General features: G+C 38.1%; 1 protein-coding gene across 1 annotated transcript in view; it reads left to right on the top strand.

Moving 5' to 3' along the window:
- Nucleotides 1–401: 401 nt before the first annotated feature.
- The window catches only part of COL24A1 (collagen type XXIV alpha 1 chain), a gene marked incomplete at both ends in the record, with an annotated part of 398,140 nt that continues 372,168 nt past the window's right edge, over nt 402–26,373 (top strand). The window contains 2 exons of the mRNA XM_079698762.1: nt 402–460; nt 10,051–10,115. Of these exons, the coding sequence (XP_079554888.1) occupies nt 402–460; nt 10,051–10,115 (124 nt within the window). The remainder of the gene's footprint in view (nt 461–10,050; nt 10,116–26,373) is intronic.

Genomic DNA, 26,373 nt, shown 5'->3' with positions numbered 1-26,373 from the left:
TTCTCCTCCCAGGCCCAAAGCAGAGGACTCCACTGGAGTCACGGAGTCGTCTTTGAACCGCAAGTGAACTCGAGGGCTGCACTCGCAGCCGAGCTCCCGCTGTTGCCGGCGCCCCGCCGCCTGCCCGTGAGGTCTCCTCGCCCGCCCTCCCAGGGCAGCACTCCCCCCGGACTTGTCTGTTACCGAGCTAGGGAGCCTAGCTGCCGACCCTCCGGGTGCTATTTCTTTCCTCCTTCCCATCTCCCCCCTCCCCTTGTGGTTATTGTTGAGGTTTTGGAGCATCGTTTTCATGTGATTCTCCCCCCCCCCCCCTTTTTCATGGACAGTACCTGCACCCTTAGCACTTCGGAGCTGGCTTCTGTTTTCCGTTAGCGCTTCGCTGTACGGACAAATGCATACAAATGCATTTAGGAGCCCGCAGGACAAGGCGTGGTGGACAGGTCTCCCACACGGCAAAAACGTAAGTAGCCCACCCGCCAGGGCAGGGGTTAGAGCACCCCCTCTCCCCACCCCCTGGATCCGCTGAGCACGTTGGAGATCTGTGCACCAGCTCCCTGGCACTTTTTTGAAGTTGGGAGTCGGTGAACAGCCGTGGCATCCTCCTGTTGTCTCCTCAATTTGTAAAATACTGTGTATGAAAGGAAGCCTCCTGCCAGTGGGTCTCTCAGACAGTTTATGCTAAAGAGATCCTGCGGCTCGGGAGGAGAAGCCCGCTGGCTCGCGGCCCGACGCGGGCGGCCGTGGCTCCCGCAGCTCCGGAGCTGGACTCGGACGCCAACCCCGGGCTCCAGCTCCCGTCGCCCTCGCGCTCTCCTTCCCTTCTCCTCCCTCAGAGCCCTGGCTGAGGTCCTGTTTCCCCGCGGTGCTCCTCGGGGCGTGCACTCTGGGTACTGCTGGGGCGCTTAGGTGTCCCCTGGTCTCTGTGCGCGAAGCCTGGACCGTGGGGCACAGGCGTGAGGGCAGGGTTGCCGGGTAGGGGGAGAGGGTGCCCACAGAACCTCGGGCATCAGGGCACTCCTGGACTCATGGGACTCAGTGGCAGTCTCCCGTAGTCGTAAGGCCAACAAGCGTGCTGTCCATCTGGGGCCCAGGCTGCGCCCTGGTCACTGGAGTGTCACTGCGGAAGGGGCTGGACGCGGGGAGGGGGGCGGGGCTGCTGCTCCCGGGGAGTGTTCGCGCCGACCCTGGCTGCCACCCCACCTTCTCTTTGGGCGCTGTACCTGCTCCCACTGCCTCACTCGGAAAAGAGCGTAGATTGGGGGTGGGGGGGCGCATGGCCTTGGCTGGTTGCCCTGGTCCCCCTGGAAGAGGTCAGTGGGTTACGCAAGTTTAATTCTGGCCCCGGGGGCGGGAGGGACGAAAGCGACTATAGTCGTTCTCTGCCACTAGGCTGCCCCTCGGGAGAGTAGGTAGGAGGAGGGCCGGGGGCATAACTGACCGCGCAGCCAAGGGGAGGCGGGGTGCAGAGAAAGACCGCCTTGTGGCAGTGTTTGTGTGAACATGTGCTTCCCAGCCGCTTGCAACCGAGCCTGGCTGGGGCTCGCGCCCTCTCTCCTCCGACTTCTGGAAGCTAGGGCAGGCAGCCGGCTTCCCCAGTGACAAGGATGCACATCCCCACGCACCCGCAGCGCGTGACTCAGTGAGCGGGAAAGCTCGTAACCTCAGCAACCGCGTGCGTGCGGCGAGGTGCCCAGGGCCCGGGAGACCTGACACTTCTCCGCCAGGGTCCGAGAAGAGGCCAGACTCTACCAGCCGCCTGACCCAGGGCGGCTCACGCCGGTCTCATTAGTTTCCCAAGCAGGTTTCTCGCCACTTTTCTCCAGTGAAGTCCCTTGCATGGACCCTCCCGGAAAGAGGGGTGGGGAGCGCAACGGATCCTGACGGACATGGCGCATCTTCCCGACGGTCTAGGGCGGGTGGAACGGTGGAATGAGGCTTGGGTACCCGCGGATCCAGAGCCACCAGGAGTGGCTGGGTGAGGTCCTCCACGTCCTGTCCAGCCTCCGCCTCCAGCCATGTGCCCTTCTTGCTCTCCCTGCCAGCTCCGGACCTAGGGCTTTACCTTGGCCACTCGAAGCCCACGTTGCTAACATTCCCCATGGTAGTTGTAACCAACCTCTCAGATTAAAGCAGATCTTCAGCTCATAGCCTCTGTCTTGTCTGGTTTACACTTCCCTTCCAGACGCTCCTAGAAAAGGCCCTGCATAAATTCTTGGGCAGTTTGGAGTTTGTAAATTGGGTCCAGATGACTGGGGGGAGGGAGGCAGAGAAACCAAACAGAATGGATTACATCGAGGAACTTGTGAGGAAAAATTAGACTATGTGGAATGGAGAAAATAAAATCCTTGTGGAGAGACATCAGGGTGGGTAGGGGGATCCTGCGTGAAGGCCCTGGTCTCTCCTGCACTCCTAGATGGCCTCCCAGCCAGGGGCCTTGCAGCCTCCTGCGATATCCAGTTTGTTCCATGATAGTTCCCAGTGGGGGTGGGCTGCAGAAAATTAACAGTAATTCAAGATTACATCAGATTGCAGCCCCTCACAGCTCTAATCACACATGCAAAATAGGGAAAGGTAGTTACTGACTGAGCTGAGAAAATTGTTTCTTGAAAAAAATCAAGTTTCTGGGCTTCCCTGGTGGCGCAGTGGTTGAGAGTCCGCCTGCTGATGCAGAGTACACGGGTTCATGCCCCAGTCCGGGAAGATCCCACATGCCACGGAGCAGCTGGGCCCGTGAGCCATGGCTGCTGGGCCTGCGCGTCCAGAGCCTGTGCTTCTCAATGGGAGAGGCCACAACAGTGAGAGGCCCGCATACCGCAAAAAAAAAAAAAAAAAAAAAAAATCCAGTTTCTGTAAAGAATTAAGATTCTTCAGTTTGAAATTAATGCTATCAGCCTCATAGGGAAAGGGACTTAGGAGAAGCAGCTGATTAGCTGATGATGTCAGGCCACTGAATTAAACCTTAGAGTGCCCCATGAAATCCCTGAGATTTTAACTTTCCACCATCTTTTTGTAACTTTCCACCATCCTTTTGTGGTGATGTTTTTTTGTGAGAGCAGGAGCAGTTTTTTTAAAATCACACTTCTGATTGGTCACCCAGAAACATTTACAGTTTTAAAACTAGATCCTTAAAGACATTTTATTTCAAAGGGCTGCTTTTAGTTGGATTACCTAATGTGAATTTGTGGAATTAATAAAAAACAAAAATTAAAACCAAGAGTCAGTGTTAGATACATTGATTTAACATGTTGCCAGAAAGTCTCCCAGGCAGGCTATTATGGTCATTAAAGGGTTTCTGTAACCAAAGGGGGAAACAAAGTTTGGTATATAAACATCTATTTCCTAGCTAGCACGAAATTCTATTTTTAAAGTTGCTTAGTTATCTTTGCATTCAAATAAACGTTTAAAATAAACTGATGTCTCAGGGAAAGGAATTGTAATTTATAGAAAGTAATTTTGAGTGTTATTTATACATTCTGCTTGGTAATCGGTGAAGCTGCAGGAGAATAATAAATTTTATTATGGGAATTTGAATAGCTGTACTAGTTTCCTTGCCATGCTTTGCAGCTGTGACTTGTTTTACAATTTGTAATTCTGAGTAAGAAGTGAAGTAAAGACGCTTTCATTTTCATTCTCATAGAAGGCTAGCATTCTGCCATTCATTCACTCATCATTTACTCATTTATTCAGCAAATGTTTACTGAGCTCCAGCTAAGTGTCTAGCATGGTTCTAGGCAGAAGTGATACAATGATTGAGCAAGACAGAAGCCTAATTGCTACCCTCCCAATGTGCCCAGGTTAGTATAGGAAACAGAAAATGAAACAACCAAGTATAACAAAATGAGATAAGGGTATACACAGAGGGCATCTGACAGTCTTGGTAGTTGGGGAAGGTTGGGAGGAGTAATACTGGAAGGAAAGGCTGACCAAAGGCAATGAAATCTAGACTCAGACCTAAGTGGAAAATGCATGGAGCTTTACAGACAGAGAGAACAGTAAAAGGCTTAGAGGTGAGACAGCACAGTGCATTTGAGGGCCTGAAAGAAATGAAGTTGGTTGGAGCACACATTCTAGGGGAGAAGTGACTGGAGCTGGATCTGGAGAGAGAAACAGAGACTAGATCATGCAAAGCCTTTACTTTCTTAGCTAAATAAATGGAGGTTAGGATCACCTGGCTTCTTGATCTTGGGGTCAGTGCACAGGTGGAAAATGTTAGAGAAGTTATATATTTGTTTAAACTCAAGACCACCTGATAGTCTCATTGACTGAAGATTGATACATTCATTCATTTAAAAATCTTTACTTAACAGTAGTGTGTGCCAGAAACTTTGCTAGGCTAGGCAGTAATCAGTTTAACAATCTCTGTGGTACTGCAAGGAGAGACTATTTTAAGTGTATATTTCTTCCCTGCTACTGACTGGACTCTAGGCATTTTGATCACTTGAAGTCCTCAAGCATATTTATCTCCTTTGCATTTCATGAGTTGCCTGTATGCTTGGAATTTAACCAAAAGTTCTAGTATGTTTCACACTAGATTAGTTATACAAGTACCTATTGAGTTGAATTCATTTTGTATAAGTTTTTGACACTTTACTCCCTACTGCTGGGATAAGAACTGCTTTTCAGTTATTTTGGGAGCAAAGTACAGAAATTTTACTATTACTGGATCTTAGCAGCTAGTAAAGAGCAAAATCTGTAAAGCTGTCATGACTTAGAGAATTTTTTGGCTTGTAAACCCAGTGTGATGGAAATTGTTGAAATTCTTGATGTATATTACATGTATGTTTTTCAGATTAGTCTACTTTTTCCAATTGGTTTAAATGAAAATTGTCAATTCAATTAAAAAAAAAAGTTTCTTATTCACAAATTGAACCTGTGTAGGAATGAGCATCAGTAACTTGAGGACATATATCATAAAACCTGAAAGTCTCATGGGTGCCCTAAACAAAAAGATGCCTGAAATTCCCCTGAAGTAACTTAAACCCTTCAGATAAAGAGAAAGTTGAATAGCTCTAAGAATTATTTAGGGAAGATGCCTGGGATGGATATTAGTTCCTTAAATATTCTGAGTATGGTCTTTAGATATCTATTTCCTGCTTGATCCCCTCTAGGCCTTCACCCTTCACGTGTCTGGTCATGTTTTGACTGTGGCTTATGTCAAACTGAAAATGTGGCTAGCAGACCAGACACACAGAGTATTTCACATTTTGTTATATATCCTCAGTAATATTATGGGTTATATTTGCTGAACATTTATTGAATGTTTCTTACCATATTGTTAACTTCTTTCAGACCTGGTCTGATTTTGTTAAATGTCTGAGTATATGTACTTCTGTTACTTTATATTAATGACACATGGTCCAGACATACAAAAAAATGAACAAAAACAGGCATGGTTTGAATATTTGAAAAATATTCATATTTAATACACTAGACTTTTTATTAGGGAACACTAAATGTATGAACAAATTAGCAAAGTAGACTATTTTAGGTTACTTAATTAAAAAAGAATTGGCCAGAAATGTAAGAGGACCTTTCCCCAGCTGTGGTTAAACAACATGCCCTTTATATATGGTGATTTATACAACATCTTGCTTTATACAACGGTGATTTATACAACATCTTGCTTTATACAAAGATTGATCTTTGTCCTCTAATGCCGGTATGTTAATAGGATTCTGCCATACACACAAATTTGGGGGTTTTATATTTGGAATTTAAAATATAAAATTTATATTATGTCATCACATAATAGATGAGTCAGCTAAGACTCAGAAACTTGAAATAACCCACCCAAGGTCACAGAATGAGTTTGAAATAGAACCAGGATTAGCCTTTTGACTCCTAGTCTAGTGTTATTTTCTTATTAACCATGTTGTTTTCTCTGCAACAACTTAATAGTTTTAATTTTAACTTATTTAAGGACTCCAGCATGTCTAGTATGATATGCACAGCACAACAGCGGAGAAGCCCAAAGCACAGCTGCTACCCTTGAGAACTCTATCATCTGCTAATGTGGAAATGTGATATTTTTTTCTTAATTGAGTAAATGTATCATAAATGTAATATCATGGGGAGGGGGGGAGCAAAAGCAAAGAAATAAACAAGCCCAGCTCAACTAGACATTTCCAAGAAAGCTTGGATTCATTAGACATCCATTTTATTCAGTGATAGAATTGGGCTCTTTATCTAACTGATTATGTCAATTAAGCTTGATCTCTTCTCTGTGTTCCAACTTCAGAGATGAGAAAAAACAGTTAAAATGAAAAAGAAGACTTCCACTTACCCCACCACAGCAGATTTTTTTAAAAGAAATTCTTCTTTCCCTCTTTGGACATCCAACTAAAAGTACCCGTATTTTACTTTACTTTTCCTAAGTGTTGAAAGAATTAGGTTCATAGGGAAGAATTGAATTCCTCAGTCATTGAGAGATCTTACTATTATTCCGTTCCTGTTTAAAAATATTTATTGTGTCAATTTTATGTAAGAAATTGATAAAAGGTGAAGACCTGTTACTTGCTCAGATATTTACTTACTAATTAATCATAAAAGGTACAACATATATGGGTTATAATACAGTTAAAATTAAAGCATCAAGAATACAGAGGTGAGGAAAAGATCCAGTCCTCTTTAGGGATGATGGGAAAATTCATGGAGCAGGTATTCAAATTAGGCTTTGATGATACTGAACATTCTGACAGGTGGAGACTGAGAGCTTTTCAGGCACTTACAAGGTCTGTCCATGGAGTAGAGAATAACATGATATGGCTGGAGCTTTGGGATGTCAGATGTAATTGGTCCATAGTGCTAAAAAAAGAAAGGAGGTTGAAGCTGAATGATAAGGGCCTTGAACACCTGGTGAGGAACTTGACTTTTCCTGCTCTTCCTTAGTTGTACGCTCAGGCCATTCAAGATGGCTGTTCTCTTGCTCTCTGTAAATCCCCCTGCTCGACCAGGCCCTGCTTCACTCACATGACTATCCACTCTTCTTAATTATAGGACTTAATTAGTAACTGCCCCCAGCCGCTGGTTTCCCTGGTAACTGATGAGCCAACCTGATGTCAATTCTCCCTATAAATGGTAGCCTCCTTCTCCCTCTGGAAGGTTGCTGTTACGTCCTGCTTGCTGTCTGCTAGGTATGGTGCGGGTGTTGCTCCAGGACCGTTTGCTTCAGACTTGTAAGATCCCCTATCCAATAAACCGTTGATGTCTCCTCTGTCGCTGTTTTGGGGCTCTTTTTTCAGTTTAGAGGTTGGGCAACTCTGAGGTTTGCCGGCCTGCGGGGTACAGCCCGACAGTTGGCCAGAAGTTTGGGGTAGAATTAGAAAAAGAGAAAGAAAATCACTATTTCATATCATTGATCTCTCCTAGTCATCAAATTAGTACATAGGTACGTTTACCTAAGGTGTGGCTCCACTGATTTGTCATAATCTCCTAAAATCACTTGGCTAAGGGATGATGTTTGATGTGTTCAGGTTTTCACACCAGGAATAGACTTGTTAACATATCTAGAAAGAACTTTATTTTCCATTTTTCTCCCCTGAGGTCATTGGGGAAGTCTGTGAGTTGGCTGAATTGTCAAGTGAATAGTGCTCGTTATTGTACTCTTCACTAGTTAGCTTTATTCTGGATGGAACAGTGCCTGTGGGTTATTTCTAAGCTCTCAGTGAGCCAGATTACTTTGGCCAGGTGAGAAGTGCATCCTTTCATGTTGCATTTTCTGTTAAAACAACATAATTCTGATATACTGTCCTTCAGTGACCAGAATCTTGAACTATTTTCTAGTCTTACCGAGGTACATCCTGCCAGTTGAAAATAGAAATTTGAAAGGAAAAGAGCCTCCTTTTACTCAAACTCTAGATCCCATTGGGATCCATCCTGGAGCACCCAAAGAAATTATTTTAATTTCACACTGGGGTCCTCAACGTTGCACATTGGAATCACCTGAGAAGTGTTTAACAATCCCTGTAGGACAAATTAAAATCAGAATCTCTGAGGGTGGGGGTGGGGAGGGAAGAACCCAAGTATTAGTAGTTTTTAAAAATCACCAGGTGATTCCACTATGCAGCTCCGGTAAAAAGATGCAAAACAAGTAGGCCTCACATCATCTCTTGAGCATCATCTATTCCAGAACAGTAGTCCTCGGTGTGTGACTCCCCAGATCTGCATCATCAGCATTGCCTGAGAACTTGTTATAATTGCAAATTTTTGAGTCCCACCCCAGACCTACTGAGTCAGAAACTTTCAGGGTGGAGCCTAGAAATCTTTAACAAACCCTCCAGGTGATTCTGATACCCACTCATGTTTGAAAACCATGATCTAGGGCAGTAGAAAAGGATTTTTTTTAAAAGGGTCAAATAGTCTTATTTGTGTCATGTCATAAAATTAGATATATGTGAGTTAAGCAAATATTAGGTTATTTTAAGTACAATGTAACTATCAATAGTAAATATTCTAAATTGTTTTTTCCTCAGAGTTTGGTACATACGCAATCAATATTAGAATCACCTAGTTAAAAATGTATACATGCTGAGGATCCACTTCAAATTTATGAATCATAGTCACTATGGGAAGGCCTGGAATCTGGATTTTTCAAAAAAGCCTCAGGTGGTTCTTTGGCAAACTGACATTTGAGAACCATCTCATGGATGACACCGTATATGGGAATCTTTTATAGGCTTCATTAAAATATATGGTCCAACTATTTGCCCATATCAGTTGAAATTTCTATAATGATTCAGTTGATTAGTTTGTAGAGTTAATGATTGTTAAGTATTCTATCAAGGTCTTATAAAAGCTGTGCTCTGTGCTAAGTATGACCATAGAATGTACATATTTCACTTACTGAAAAAATGCTTAATACTATTCTAATACAAATAATATGTCCATTATAGCAAAGAGAATTGTATAATTTTATATTGTGTATAAACATACAATTATAATAGTATAATTTTATATTAGCTTACTTTATTACATTAATATGCTCCTTATTCTTGTTGATAAAGGTAAAAACATAGTGATAAATAGAAAATGTACCAACTTAGTGATAAATGTATCTATTTAGTGATAAATAGAAAATGTACCAATTACTACTAGCACACCAGGAACTTAATAAAAATGATTTTCAGAGGGCTCTGTAATCATTCCTTGCAGAACTGTATTTTCAGAAATGTCATTTGAGGAGTCTCTGAGTTAGACTAAACAGAATCAGAGTCTATATTGGCAAGAAAAACTAGGTAATAAAATAGTTTTCAGTATGCTCATCATTACTTTTTGAAACTATCTCTATGATTTTCAGTTGGGAGGTAAAGCCAATTATGAAGACTAATCAACAAAATCTATCAAAAGTTTGGTTAAACTAAAAAATCACAAAATATTTTTATCTTGCTCATCAATGTGAATGAATATTTTGATTTGTAGTGGTTAAGTACTGTGTTCACAATTACTGTTCATCACAATGGTCAATGTTGACAGCTACAGGTCGTTAGTATTTTCAGAACCAAAGAGTCGTGAATCTAGTGCGAGTGATTTGAATATGATCTGCAAATAGATTTTATATAAAAACATTTAAGCAAGTAACTGGTTCCATCAATTTATAATCACTGTGGTTAAGTGACTATAAGTTGTATTTTGTGCCAATCTGTAGTACTTTGTGTAAAATTACATGTATGGTGATTTGACATAATATATTACTACTAATAATTTCACCTGTACTAGTTCACATTTATTGAGTTTTTCCTGTGTGCCAGGTACTGTTTGGGGTACTTTACATGAAGTATTTTAGTTAATATTCAAAAACCTTTATGAGATAGACTTAATAGATGGAGACACCAGGGCACAGAGTAATAAAAAGGGTGCCCAAGACACACAGTAAGTGGCAAAGCTGGAACTTGAATTCAGAGCCCTTGCTTTTAACCAATATGAGTATTAAAATACTGTGTTAATTAAAATAATAGCTTAATTCTTAATCTTGCACTAGAGTTCATTTTGAATTTTATGATTTATAGGTCATAAATGTCCAACTAAGTTTTTTCCAATTTTTTTTTTTTTTAGGAAACTGCTTCTTCATTTGATTGTACTATGTGTGTCAGGGGGTGCTGTTCATGCACAAGATCAAGGTAAGAATGTTACCTTGTTACTTATTTACTTATATAAAAAGTCAGCTTCCAGATAGCAAAAGTACATGACTTTTCAAGTTGTCATGACCTTAAATTCAACATTAAACAGTAAAAAAATTCTACCCAGTACAATGAGAATGTAAGGGTGAAGAAACCAATTTGGGGGGAAATATGACCTTTAAGGAATTATTCATATCTTCTGTCTGTGAAATTGCTTACCTTTTTAAGCATACTCTCTGTAAAAGAAGTTTTGTACAGTAAAAGGCTTTGCTTGTGACTTCATTTTAAGTGGGAGTTCTTGGGGGTGGCAAACTGTGACTGAATTACCTTTGCACTTCTTGAAACAACACAGGCATATACTAAATGTTCCGTCTAGATTTACATCATTAAGAAACAAAATAAAATGTGAATACCAGTGGGCTTGGGATTTCATTTAATTCAAATGGAGAGGTTTAGAAAGTAGTTGAAGGTTTTGTTTTGTTTTTGCTTGCTATCTAGTTGCTCTGGTGGTATGGTGATAGAGTTTTGGGAATCTATATATACCCTAATTTATTCATTTATTAAACAACATTTAAATAATATTTTCTGTTTGCCACCATAATATCCTAATTGCCAGTGATTGAAATGTGAATAAGATAATGCCTCTGGCCCCAAAGTGAAAAAACAAGTGCCTTTGTCAAAGGTTAAAGAAAAAAAAAAAACCAAAGTCAAAGAGAAAAACCCTGGAACTGTGCTGGATCTACAGAAAATATCACCGTGGTCCTGATTTATTTTTTTTCCTCCTCTGCTTTGTATCAGCAGGGCTGCCAAATTATTCACTTGACAGAACCAACTTTTCAATTCAATGACCAATTCAAGGAGTCACTTGTCAATTTAGTCAATTAATCAAATAATAGTAGAAAAAGACAAGTAAACAAAATACATGTAGGTAGAGAGAGGGCACAAAGGAGGGGATGGTACTCTATTTATTGACCAAATTGACCAATGGACATAACGTTAAGTATTCTGTCAAATACCACATATATGAATTAAAAGGTATCACGGAAGGCATTTTCTAACCGTCTTTTATGGTGAGATCATTAAATCAGGTCACATGTAACTTCATGAAATGCTATTTTTGACCAAGTCATTTCTGTTACTTTAGTTTGCTTTAAGTAGCCAAGAAGAGGATAGAAACTCTCTCTTAATTTCTTGCTATCATGACTGTTACAGTGTCTGAGAACTTATGTTACCAGTCACTGTGCTAGTAGAATATATATTTTCTTCATCACTACCTCATTGCAGGGTTTTTATAATTATGCCTATGAATTGCTGAAACCAAGATTAAGAAGAATAACTACCCCAAGGGTTGCAGGCTAATAAATGGAAGAACCAAGATTTGAACTCAGGTATTTAGACTATAAAGTCTACCAATTCTTTAAAATTAAGCCTTTTGGACAAGAGAGAACATAAGAAAGAGGAGAATTGCCATTATTAAATATCTATTTTCTGTCTTGTCCTTTGCTGGAATTTTACATATGTGATTCTAATCCTCGTAATGAACCTGTAGGGTAGGTATCATAGATGAAGAAACTGAGGCCCAAGGAAGGGGCTTGCCCAGGCTTATATAGCTAAGAGCTGAATTTGGGCCTGTCAAGTCTGACCCAAAAAAACCCATCAAAAAACCCCCACTTCTTTCCATTACACATACCCTTGCTTTACAGTTGTCATCTGTTAGTGTTATGAGTTTAATAATTTACAAAATGTGTCATTATCCAGATATCAAAAACCCAGACAAAGAAAGATATAAGGAAAACTGAATATTAATGAATAGATTTTTTAAAAAAAGTCAGAAGTAATGAAAGGAGTAAATGAAAGAGATAATATTTCTTTCAACCTTAAGATTTCATTTACAGAATACAAAATGTGCTTTTTTATTTCAGGGTGAACATCTTACTTTTCAGACTTCATAAAATTTTATTTTGAGTTCTTAACAAAAAGAAAAATATTTTAAAAACCTCTTTGACTTTATAAAATTTAGTACTTTTGAGCACAAAAATGAAAATACTGGTATGTTATTAGAAACTTAGAAGTACTGTTTTCCTAAAATAGTTTGTTGTTGTTGAATTGGCATGATACGATAATATAATATCTAATCAGGAGGCTAGAAAAACATTTTCAGAGAAATTGTGATTTGTTAGTGATTACAAATATCATTAGTAACCTTAGTACTGCTGAATATGTCTACTTGAGCTAGAGATGATCCCAAATTAGACTTCTCAGAAATAAATATAAATATGTATTGGTGCTTATGATAGTTGCCAAAACTTAAAAAAAGTAATACAAGTATATAGTTTAAAAAGTCAAGTTGTGCTACAAAATATATAACAGAAAATAATATCCCTTGACCTTACCTAGTCTTGCAATCCTTTACCCAAACTTTCTTTTGGTTTTACTCTCCATAGTTCTTAATACTATGCTTATATATTGTATTGACTTCCTATTTTTGATGAAGAGGGTTTAACATTTTTACACCATTCTATGCCCTCTCTTCACCCTCTTCTTCTATCCTCTCTGTATAGTTTTCCTCCTTTTTTTGGGTTGTTGTTTGTTTTGTTTTCTATGGCACTATGACTAATTCTTCTGATACTCCAAAAGAATTTTGAAACTTAAAAAAAAAATACACCAAACAGGGCTTCCCCGGTGGTGCAGTGGTTGAGAGTCTGCCTGCCAATGCAGGGGACACGGGTTCGTGCCCTGGTCCGGGAGGATCCCACATGCCTCAGAACGGCTGGGCCCGTCAGCCATGGCCGCTGAGCCTGGGCGTCTGGAGCCTGTGCTCCGCAATGGGAGAGGCCACAACAGTGAGAGGCCTGTGTACCGCAAAAAAACAAACAAACAAAAAACAAAACAAAACAAAAAAATACCAAATACTCTAACCATTGGAGTTTTTTTTTCTTGGAGATATTTCTTCTGGAAGCTAAGATTCTGTTCTACCATGGATTGGTAGCTGTCTAAGCTTCTTATAAAGTTGATGTCTCTCATCTGTGTTAGATCCAGTATCTTGGAACTCATATTTTCCTTTTGCATTGTCCATTTCCTAATTTGAGTGGAGCGTATCATCCAGTAGCATCCTGAGAATGTGTACGTAGGTGGTATACTTCTTGCAGCATTGCATTTCTGAGAATGTGTTTATTTCACCCATATGCTTGAGAGTAGTTTGGGTGGGTATAGAATTTTTTGTAAATAGTTGTCTCTCAGAATTTTGAAGACTTCCATCTATTGTCTTCTGGCTTGCACTTAAAAAATCTGATGTTATACTAATTCTTGATTCTTTATGTATGACCTTTTAATTTTCCACTTTAAACCTTAAGATCAGCTGTTTATCCTTGATATTTTGAAATTTTGTAATAACGTGTTTTTTCAAGTTATTCTGATGGGTAGTTATTAGGCCTTTTCAATGGGGAAATATCTTTCATTTTTCTGGGAATTTTCCTGTGTTTTTTCTCTCTGACATATTTATTTCTTCTTTCTGTAAGTTCTGTTGGTCAGATATTGGATCTGGATTGAACTCCGTATTTTCTTATTTTTAGCTCCGACTTGCCATCTTTGTTTTCTTTACATTTTACATCAGATTTTCATGAGTCACTATTCCCAAATATTTAAATTATTTACTTGCAGTGCATTTAAATTTTTAAGAGATTTCTCACTCAGATTGTGTCTTAAAAAATAACATTTTGTTCTTGTTTCTTTGATGTAATATCTACTCAGTTTTCCAAAGATAAAAATAATTTTTTTGAACTTTTATTCTGTTCCCTGTATTGTCTTTGTTTCCCACAAATTTTGGTTTGCTTTGGTCTATCTTTTATGTTGGAAAAAATTCTTCATAAGTCTATATTACCTGTGTTATCATTTAAAAGCAAGGCAATAAAAATATGCTTGGAAACTCTTTTTGCATGGGTGGCCTTGTTAACTGGTATATTCTACATAGAGCGTGATAAATGAGGAACATTGCTGACCATCTCGTTGTTGGACTGCAAATGTCTAAGGCTGTCCGGTTTCTTTAGAGAAGAATCCTTCAATTTCTTACTTGTAGAATATAATCCTGGTTGCCACTGTTATTGGAGTTAAATGATATAAAGAGGTTCTTGGAGAGGGGGAATTGCTGTCTCACCATTTAGTATGTAGATTTTTACTGAATTCCCCTGTTCTCATTATGGCGCTTCTTTTCCCTCTTCTGCTAAGATTGATTCAGTGTTTCTACATAAGAAAGCTCTAATCTTCAGTTTTGCTCTCAAAGCTTCTTATACAGATTTTCAGACCCTCCCCTCTCTCCCATATGATGCCTCATGCTTCTCTCCTGAATTCAGTGATTTGGAGCCTTCAGTTGTTGAGCCTTTTCAGGACTTTGAAGTGTGAGCTGGCCTGCCCGTCATTAGCACTTCGTTCTGAAAGCCCTTAGTGTTTGTCAGCTCTGCTAATTCCTTCATGTGTTTTTCATCTTTCAAAAATTCGTTGATATTTCTTATCTGTTGTTGTCTCTTCTACCCTTTCACTTTGCCTAAGTAGTTTTAAACCACATTTCCTTATTCTCATTTTAGTGAGACTTTAAGACTATGCAGAGATAAACATCTGTTATTTGCCATGTTTTCAGTTCTTCCTTTAACTTTTAGCACGGCTAAGAAAACCATTAAAATATCCTGTTCATAAATATAAATCTTTGTTTTATAACCGAGGTTTAGGTATAACCAAATGAATAGATGATTCTATTACAAGAAAAAATTATTTAAAGCTGAGTTTTCCAAGGATTTGACAGAAAGTTCCCTTTTCTTATATGATACGGTCTCCTTATAACTCTGTTGGTGGGCTGGCTGCCAGTGAGGTAGGAGTAGTTGCAACACCTCTATGTGATACCTTACACCATGTGAGATGTAAGCTAATTGTCAACATACACAGCACTCCTAAGGTTCATGATTCCTAGGTGTGCAAACCACAGCTGTAGAAATTTCTCTGTGTAAAATGTGTGTCTCCAAGAAGAGTATTTTCTGTGGAAATTAACCCAAAAATGTGTTTGTTGTAAGAAGCAGCTCATTCTAGTTGCAGTAACTCCAAGCATTTTCTGCCAAAACCCATTATGGACACTTAACCAAAAATTTTACACATAAGTTAAAGCTTCATTTCTCATTTTATAAATAAGTTGCTTTTATTTCTTTATCCAAAATAGATGTACTTACATTAAGAATACTGTTTTTTGTTGTTTTTTTTTTGCGGTACGCGGGCCTCTCACTGTTGTGGCCTCTCCCATTGAGGAGCACAGGCTCCGGACGCGCAGGCTTAGCGGCCATGGCTCACGGGCCCAGCCGCTCTGCGGCATGCGGGATCTTCCCGGACCGGGGCACCAACCCGTGTCCCCTGCATCAGCAGGCGGACTCTCAACCACTGCGCCACCAGGGAAGCCCAAGAATACTTTAAAGTCAAAATTTCTTCTTCTAACATACCCAGTGACAGTGGTGCACAGGTGTTCTGGAGCCAGAATCCTGGGTTTATGCCCAAGTTCCAGTGCCTACCAGTTATGTGACCTTGAGCAAGTTCCTTACATACTTTGAGCCTCAATTTCAGAAACTTAAAAGTGAGGATAATAATTCTTACCACATAGGTTGTTGTGGGTGAAATGAGAACACATGTAAAGTGCTTAGTGCATGGCTATTACATACATGATGAGCTATATGATAAAGTTTAGTAGAAAAAAATACTCTGGATCCTTTCCTTTTTCTATATACTGATGATATTGAAAAAATAAAGTAAAATATTTGGTTTTAAACAACTTTCTTTAGTTCTTAACTCAGTGAGCTGGAATTCAAGAAGCCTATATTTGAGTCTTAATTCTGGCACAGACAATTTGGCTGAAGCTATATAGAACAATGGAAAGTGGATATTGGGCACTTACCTATTTATTTAGTCAATTTGGGTAAATTGGCAAGGAAAAGAAAAGTATATTGAGGCCTGTATGATCTTCCTCATGTACAACTCTGATTTTATTTTAAACAAGCATTTTATTTTTTTCATTCCTACAAACTAGAAAGAATATAGCTTTGGTGACTTAACTGACCCAGATACATGAAAATTTTAAACAGTAAGAATTTGTTAAAATTAAGTGCTTTTTATATTAATTTAGTTAATAATGCACTAATACTGTAATTTATTACACTCTTAAATGATATTACTCTATTTTTATCTAAAAATTGATAACTTAAAAAAATTTTTAAGCTACTAATTTCTAAGAAATGTAAGAATCCTTACATTTTGAAAGGTAAGCATAATACTACCCTTGTTCCTCCAGTTTGTGATAGAATATTGTTGAATGTTGACAGGTAAAATGGTTCTTTGGCTCTCTGTACTTGTAAAAACAAGTAACCATTGGCTCTCCCATGTCTGTTTCTTTAGGCATATACTCTACTCCACCACAGAGTCAATTACATAGCCACTGGAGTGAGTCAAATGCTTGGGTATGAGTCATAGTTTTAGCACCTACGGAGATGCAATTTCTCCTTTTTGTCTCCCTTTCTCCCCCCACTTCCTGTCTCTCTTTTCACTTCCCTCTTGTCTTCCCTCTGCCTGTCTCTCCTTTTTCCTAGTTAGTAATAATATCAATACTGCTTATTATATAGGTTTCAAATGAAAGGCAAGTCAGGTTGGTGTCTGTGCCTATATCTGAGCATTAGACTTGCAGGCTTAGAAGAATGATATTTTTTTTTTTGGTAGATAGCTTTTGCTTTTATTTGAATGATATTATACTTATCATATTGCTTTTCACCTAACAATATAATTTGGAGATCAGTGTATTGCTTTTCACCTAACAGTATAATTTGGAGATCAGTATAAGATAGGTGCTTGAGGGTGAGCAACTGAAATTGATTCTGGTTTATTAAAAAGCAAAAAGGTTTTTCTTGAAAGCTATTCTGTGGTTCACAGAATTACCAAGAAGTCTAGAGAATCAGGTCACTTAAGAACAGAAACCAGGGAAATTACGGACCAAGACCAAAGGTAGAGCTACTCCCCAGGAGGAGTATGGGCCACTGTGGCCACCACTGGATGGTGGACACATTCTCCTCTGTCTGCTTCTTTGTATCACTTGTTTCAAATCCAAAGCCCAAAATGGAGATGTCTGTCCATATCGCCAGCTGCTAAGGTGTGGCAAAAGTGTGTAAATGGCCTTTTCATGGTATGTAAAGAGATGTGACAGCCAGTGTCTGTCTCCTAGAATTTCCTTTTCCTGCTTCCATCCTGTCTGTTAGAGGTTGTCCTCACATGCTTGGTGATCCCTGGCTTGCTGTTAATATTGAAGAGTGGGGCACCAAAGGGATGACTGAAAACTCTGTGTGTGTGTGTGAGTGAGGCTGGTGAAATAATTGGTTTCATTGAGGGATCTCTGTACTTCACCTTCTCTAGGTCTTTCCTCTTGGGAAGTGTTGTTTTTTGGCAGAAGAATCTACCAGGTTTCTACCTGGGCATGCATGAGTCTGGTTTCCAGAGCTCTGGGACTTGGCTGGGAGGTTTCTGCAGCACAAGGTTTAATAATGGTCATCCTTGCCTCTGGCTGTACTGGAACTATTTGTTTCCATTTTAAGATGTTTCTAGAAGACTGATTTTTATTAGCATACTGAGAAAGGGTCTATTTGTCATTAGTATGTAACAAAACAACAACAAACCAAAAATTGAACTGAAGGCTTAAAGAGGAGGTAACACTTGAACTGAGTCTTGTAAGATGCGTAAACTTGGCATGGAGGGACATACTTATCAGGACTCTGAAAGGATGAGTTTTTGTAAGCTTTGATATGGCAAGAAATTCAAGGAAAATTCAAGTATCAAGAATAGGAAATACCATGGAGTGAGAAGATAAATCATTGAGAAGAAACGTGTAAACCAGTGTAAATTAGGGGACAGTCCCAAAGACCACACTTACTTCTGACACCAATTGCAAGTTTGAGGGTCCCCAAGACCAATTTCAGGCTCAATGTTCTAGAAGAACTCACAGAACTCATGAAATCTGTTATACTCTGTTATGGTAGATTACAGCAAAAGGATACAGATTAAAATCAGTCTAGGGAAGAGACTCAGGGAGAAGGGTCTAGGAAAGTCCTTATGTGGAGTGTCCAGTTGTCCTTTCCCAGTGGAATCATGGTCAGTGCCAACCTTCCCAGCAATAATATGTGATAATATGCACAGGATATTGCCAAGCAGTGAAGTTTATTAGGAATGTATGGAATGTGAGACTAGAAATATAGACAGGAGGTTATATCATTAAGGGCCTGAGGGCAGAAATAAGATGATTGAGTTTAGTACTAAAAGCTATAAGAAATACTGATGTGGTGTTATAGGAAGGAGTGTCATGAACTAATGTTCATTTTGTTCTGTGCTTTAGGAAGCTTTCTCTAGCAGCAGTGTGGTGATGGATGGGACAAGGATGTCTCATAAGAGACAGAGAAATCTATTAGGAGGCTAATATTGAAATCTGACTAAACAGAGCCTAACTAAGGCTTGTGTTGGACTTGGTGACTGAATAGATATGGAGAATGGGTGGGAAGGGAAGTATCAAAGATAATTACCAGGTTTCTGGGTTAGATGACTAGATCGATTAATTCATTCAAGCAATACTGTGGACCTACTTTGTTTTTAGTCATTGTCCTAGTTGTTGGAATATTACTGTAAAACAAGATGAAGGTCTACTCTGAAGGACTTACATTTCAACTAGACAGCCAAGTAATAAAGTTTATATATAGATACATTTTTTCCCCTAAATTTTCAGTGTTATGAAGAAATTATAAAGCTCAGTAAGACATTAGAGTTAGAGAGTTATTGGGGCAAGGAGGATAACTATTTTATAGTTTAGGTAATGTGGCCAGGGAGAGCCTCTCTGAGGAGGTCACATTTGAGCCTAGATCAGAATGAACTAAGGCTTTAGAACATTCTAAGCCAAGAGAAAGATAAGTTCAAATGCTGTGAGTTAAAAATGAGTTTAGTGGTTTTAAGGAATAAGAAAAGACCAGTTTGGATGGAGCAGAGGTGGGAAGAAATGAAAGGAGAGATGAGATAGGTAAGAAGGGAGCTGGTGACATAGGTTTCATGCACCCCGTAAAACTCTGGATTGCACTTTTAGTGTAATGGGAAGCCATTGAAGAATTTTGTTCAGGAGAATGCCATGATATAATTTACACTATAAAAATATTACTCAGACTCCTGGTGTGGTAGTGGGGATCTTCACTGAGAAACACACTAAAGGAAGAGGAACGAATCTGGGGAAAAATGTATTGAGTTAGAAGTGCTCATGGGATAACTAACCTCTACTGGATAAATTCAGTGGGCAATTGGTTATTCAAACCCAGCAGAGAGGTTTGTGAGTCAGCATATGTGGTTACTGAAACCATGGTTTGGATGAAGTCATTAGGCTTGATGTTTACAGTTAAAAGAGCAAGGCGTTGTCTTGGCAACACCATGATGTATTCTGTTTAAGAAGCAAATAGGTGGAGATACAGTCAGTTCTGCCATCAGGCTACATATGCATTCCGAAAAGTTGCCATGCTAATAGACTGGCTCTAGAGAACTGCCTACATTCAAATTCTGCCTCTGAACTTCCTAGTTGGGTGACCTTGGGAAAATCATTGAAATTCTCTGTGACTTGTTTTTGTAACTGTCAGATGGATTAACAATAGCACATACTTCATTATGTTATGAGAATTATGTGGCTTAATACAGTAAAATTCTTAGCATAGTTCTTGGTACATAGAAACAGTTTAATAAATGCTATTATTCTTATTCTTTAAACAATGTAAACCATCTAATAAAGTGCCTGGTTGATAATGAGTATTCTTTAAATACTAATTTCCTAAGGGACACAAACTAGATTGATTTCCTGGTTAGAGCCACTCATGAAACAAGTAACTTACTATAGACAACTAAGATTTTTCTTGCTATGTTGATCAGTACCAGATATCTAAATTTAAATTTGCAATTTGGTGGTATCCAGGGCTAGGCTTAAATTAATGTAAAAAATCTGTATTCTGATAGAAGCCTTCTTCTTTTTTCTCCTGTTCTCCCCACCCCTCTTGTCTGTGCGTTTTTATCCTTAACAGTTCTCTACAGGCATACCTCATTTTATTGCACTTGACTTTATTGCATTTCTCAGATATTGCATATTTTACAAATTGAAGGTTTGTGGCAACCCTGTTTCAGTCAAGTCTACTGGTGCTATTTTTTCCAACAGCATTTGCTCACTTCATGTCTCTGTGTCACATTTTGGTAATTCTCACAATATTTAAAACTTTTTCATTCTATGTATTATGGCCTGCGATCAGTGTTTTTTTTTTTTTTTTGCAATACGCGGGCCTCTCACTGCTGTGGCCTCTCCCATTGCGGAGCACAGGCTCCAGACGCGCTGGCTCAGCGGCCATGGCTCACGGGCACAGCCGCTCCGCGGCATGTGGGATCTTCCCAGACTGGGACACTAACCTGTGTCCCCTGCATCGGCAGGCGGACTCTCAACCACTGTGCCACCAGGGAAGCCCACGATCAGTGTTTTTGATACTGTTTTGCAAAATGATTACTACTCGCTGACGGCTCAGATGATGGTTAGCATTTTTTAGCAATAAAGTAGTTTTTAATTAAAGTATGTACATTGGTTTTTAGACATAATGCTATTGCAGACTTAATAGATGACAGTATAGTATAAACATAAATTATTATGCACTGGGAAACTAAGCAATTTGTATAACTCACTTTATTCTGATATTGACTTTACTGTGGTGGTCTGGAATAGAACCTGCAGTATCTCTGAGGTATGCCTGTGTTCTCTTCAGTCAACATCTACTCAAAGGCTTTGCTAAACATATTCACAGTGAGACGTGAGAGGGTAAAACTAGAGTAACAATTAGATTTCACATCAGATACGAACTCTGGTGGCTACCTAGAGAATATTTTCCACTGTGAAATTTCTGTTGGGAGAAATAACCCTGCCATGATCAATTAGGCTTGCCAAGGGAAACGAGGTGGTATGGAGAATACAGTGGCTGTGAGACAATGTGGCAGGTAGATTTTGAAGATGGTAGACTTTGAAGTCAGTCTGATTGTGCTGAAATCCATTTCTACCGTTCATCAGCTGTGTGTCCTTGACCAAGTTACTTAATCTCTCTGGACCTCAGATTCTTCATCTGTGGAATGAGTATAGACTTTCAGTATAAACTTGAAACGATGAGATACTTTCTTTCCATTTCTGTTTCTGGATATCATACTAATGATACAAGGTGAATGAAATAATAAATGAAACTGAAAACTGCATTTTTACCAAACTAGGGGACTGGTATAATCTGCAGACTCCCAAAATCTGCTGAGAAAAGCAGATGCCCTATGGAGTAAAATCAATAGTAAGATTTCAGAAAGCACCAGCAAAAGCCAACTTCCTGAAGGTGAGGAGCACACCCTGAAGTACTTAACCTTTAGCCTTTGTACAAAACAAGTGTCACAGGGTCTGGGGAGGACTGAAGCTGCCCAGAAGGAAGTATAAAAAAGAATCACAGATAATAGCTAAATGGCTCAGTGGGGACAGAGTTCAGAAAATGTAAAAATCTGCTTCCTAAAGTGAAGGATTCATTCTGAAGTATATGCCAGTGTAAGGGAATACAGGGGAAGGAGAGAGGAGTTGTGAGTGTGGCTGGCTGTGGAAGTCCTCCTGGACTGGGTTTGGTTCAGAGAAGAAGGTGGGGCTGTATCAAGGAGCCATTTGAGAAGGAAACTCCGGTAATGCTGAAATGGAACCTTTGGGTTTTGAGATTTGGCAGGCATGGCCCTCCATCTTCTCTCCCAGCATCCTTCTGTAAATTGCTGGACTATGAAACCATAAGTAACTAACATAGAAAGACACACCAAGGTAAAATGTAGGGGAAAAACATAAAAAAAAAAAAATGAGAATGCATACATAAAAAAAAAATCACCTCTGTGAAGGAAGATCAAAAAGCAGAAATATAAGAACTCAGGAAAAGAAAGAGATGGTAAGATATTAAAAGGAAATGAACTGTGAGCTTGTAAAACTCAAAAGAAGTGGTAGGGAAAAAAACCCTTTTACAAATGAAAATGAAATTGGAACATGAAGAGAAGACATAGGAAACACAAAGATATGAGAATCAAACAAATGGAACTGAAGATAAGGAACATTTACAGAGAAATGATATAGAGGACAGCAGTGGAGATTCAACATGCTTATAATAGGAATTTTTGAAGGAGAAAATCGAAACTATAAAATAAATATTCAAGGGTGTAATTCATGAAGTTAAAAAAAAAACCCCAAAAAACAAACAAAAAAATGAGACTTGAATTTATACAACAAATGGGCATATTGTGTGCCTGGAAACATTTATCCAGAATGGTCAATATGAATCCATATCATAATAAAAAATCGCTGTACTTCGAAGATAAAGAACAGATATTTTGGGTATGCTGTTAAAAAATCGAGTCACTTAGAAGGAGAAGAAAATTATCTGACTTCAGATTTTTCTGTCCTAACATTCAACACCTAAGGACAGTGGAACCATAACCGCAAGATATCCAAGGAAAGAAAAAATACCAACAAAGAATGTTATATTCGGTGAAAATTAAGGTACAAAGCTACCAACAATTAAGTCAGGAAAAGTTCTCATGAACCCTTCTTGATGAAGCTAATAGAACAAACTTCAGCAAAAAGTAAATGAGAAAACAGCTACAAAAGACTGGCTCTATTTAACAAAAGAAAATATGGGAATGAAACAAAATCTAAATACCACATTAACTAACAATGTAGGAATGGTACAACCACTAAAAAAATGGGAGGAAAGGGGAAAAAAGCCCCAGGAAGTAGATTAAGTTTGCTGATTGGCTCATCAGAAGCTGGGAATTAAAAATTATCCAAAGTTTATAAATCAAATAAAAAATACTATAAGGATAGTATTTAATAATGAAAAGGTAAATATAAAGAAAAATAATCCTAATATTATTTGATTAATATAATATTATGACTAATATTAGGTGGCAAAGGGGGAAAAAGGAGAAAAAAGAAAAGGAAACATCGTTCACTGAAAAATATATGTCTAAAGAGGACTAGGGACATTGTATACATTTATAATTTTAAAGGTCAACTTTAGATAAAAATACAAACCTTTCTAATTTCAAAAGAACTACATACAAAAGCAAAGTAAACAAAGCATAAAAACAAAGCAAAGGAAACAAAGCACATAGTGACTTTAAAAATTAAAATGGGAAAACAAAATATGACAGATTAAACAAACCATCACATCAATAATTGTAAATAGATTTAATTTTATATTCAAAAAAAATTTTCAGATTAGATCACAAAACAAATCAAACTCCTTCCTCTTTACCTAAAGTAGTGTTTCAATGTAGGTGAAAATAAAAGCATGGGCAAATGCAAACAGACAAATGCAAACAAAAAGTGGGGCAAGGGGTCTTAATCCCAGATAAGGTGCAGTACCCAATATATGAATTTTATGACTATCTCTGCATAGCAATCATAACATTAATATTCATAAAGTTAAGACCACATGAGATAAAAGGCCAAAAAGACATAATAGTGATTGAGACTTTCTTTACCTCCTAGTCCATGAAAGATTAATTGTATAAAAATAAGGGTATAGAGGATATAAAATAAACAATGAGCTTCAGCCAACTGGTATTAAATTCTATACCCTGAAACACCTTTGTAAGTGCTTATCAAACTCTATTGAAAATTGACCATTTATTAGGCTGTTTCAAAAACAAAGTGCAAATTAGACACCGTCTTCTGATTACAATTCTGTTAAGTTAGATTTTACTAACAAAATTAGAAAACAAAAACCCTTCTAACTGGAAGATTTTGCATTTCCTCTTAAATCATTTGGTTCAATGGAAAAATACAAGTAAAAATTCCATAGTTTCTAGAAAACTACAAAAAATGAAAATATCACACAAAATGAAAATATCACATATCAAAATCTGTGGGATATAGCAAAAGCAGTATTGAGGAAATTTATTGCTTAAGTGCTATAAATAACTAAGTGCTCATTGCCAGAAACTAGAAAAAGGATCCAATAAACCAAATGAAAATAGGAAAAGATAATAAAGATAAATGCAGAAATTAATGATACAGAAAGCAGACAAAAATAGTAGAAAGGATAAACAAATCCAAAGGCTATACTTTTGAAATAAGCAATAGTTATACTAAGGAACAAATAGAGGACTTCCCTGGTGAAGCAGTGGTTAAGAATCCTCCTGCCAATGCAGGGGACATGGGTTTGATCCCTGGTTCAGGTAGATCCCACATGCCACGGAGCAGCTAAGCCTGTGAGCCACGACTACGGAGCCTGCGCTCTAGAGCCTGCGAGCCACAAATACTGAGCCTGCGTGCCACAACTACTAAAGCCCGCACGCCTAGGGCCTGTGCTCCGCAGCAAGAGAAGCAACTCCTCTGAGAAGCCTGTGCACCGCAAGGAAGAGTAGCCCCCACTCGCCGCAGCTAGAGAAAGCCTGCATGTAGCAATGAAGATGCAAGGCAGCCAAAAATAAATAAATAAATTAATTAAAAGAAAGAGTTCTAGAGCCAGAGTGGGTTTGAATGCCACTCTGCCACTTATTAAAAAAAAAAAAAAAAAAGAATAGAGCAAAATATTCAAAATTGGAAAATTATATAGAGAACCACAGAAATAGGGAAACAAAAATAATTGTAAGGGAATATTACATGAAGATCTCTGAGTAATACATTTGAAAGCCTAGAAGGAAGTTATTTCATATAAAAATATAAATTTAAAAAATTGATTCAAAATGTAGTTGAAAATTAGAATAAATCAATGTAGAATAAATTAGGAAGGTGAATGAAGAGCTATCAATGAAAAAGCCAACATAAGTTTGGTTTACAACTGAGTTTTATCTAACTTCTGAGAAAAATAATTTTAAAGGTGTTTAAACTGTTCTGGGCCGTAAAAAATAATGAAGTTCAACATTATAGTTGGATAAAGATAAGGAAAATAAGGGGAAAACCACAGGCCAGTCTTAATTCATAAATATCTATGCAGAGAGTCTACATAGGATATTCTTGAAGAATCCAGTAAGGTATTAAAAAAATAAAATATAACTGTCAAGTAGATTTTATTTTAGAAATGCAAGGAAGGTTCAGTCAAGAAGGTTTTTATGTAGTTAATGTTTTAAAACATTTGATTTTTAAAAAATCCTAGCTATTTGTCATTAAAACTCAGAAATAGGATTGAAGGAAATATGTATACATATATATTAGAATTGAAGGAAGCATATATATATGTACATGTATATATATATAAATATCAAAAATGTATGTATACTAAAGTTTTAAAATAATACTCTTTCTAATAGAATTTCATTCTAATAGAATCAGAAATTTGAGACAGTACATAGTATGGGTTAAATACAAAGACTGGTTTTCTTTGGGCAAGTAGCAGCCTAGATATCATACCACATAATTTTGACTCTTCCTTTATGTAAGAATAGCTGATCTGGCATCATAGATGCCAGATCATATTTCCTCTACTTTATTATTATATATATTTTAAGCATTGTGATTTTCACATTAGCAGTGTTTCTTCCATAGTTTATTTCTTGGATTGAGAATATCCTTACAAGCAAATAGCATTGGTCAAGAGTACCCAAAGTCACAGTTTAAGCATGTTATGTTTCAGAAGTGTACATTTTCATTGAAGATTAGGAATGATTTAGCTGGTAATTCATCTTTTATGTTAAAACAAACAGCCATATTATGGAGTAAAATTAAAGTTTTTTTAAAAATTATAATTTTAAAACATGAGAAGTCAAAGATTTTTTTGTGTGTTTTTATGGGGCCTCTTTAAAGTATTTCCCCAAATTCCTGGAGATGCATATAATTTATAACTGCTGTTAGGAATATTTTGGTGGACATTTGCCACTATATTTGCAATTTGTAATAAAAGTGAGTTATCAAATATCTACTAATTTCCTATAAAAGTAAAGTTAAGATGATGTGTAATCTTGCTGGCTAATCTTCAGAAATCTTTGTTTTTCTTCACTTATCATAGTGATGAATGAGTAGTTCTTTAACATTTCTTGTTGGAAATGATTATGTACATACAATGATACAAATGGGAGATTTATAACCCAAAGAATAATAAAGATCACATGGCTGACTAAGCTGTTCTGTATCCTTGAGAAGTTTATTATTTTACAAGTCCTAGAGTTATAGAACTCTAGAAGTAAATGT

Source organism: Hyperoodon ampullatus (genome assembly GCF_949752795.1).
Source record: "Hyperoodon ampullatus genome assembly, chromosome: 2".
Taxonomy (NCBI): Eukaryota; Metazoa; Chordata; class Mammalia; order Artiodactyla; family Ziphiidae; genus Hyperoodon; species Hyperoodon ampullatus.
This window is presented reverse-complemented; position numbering and strand designations above follow the sequence as displayed.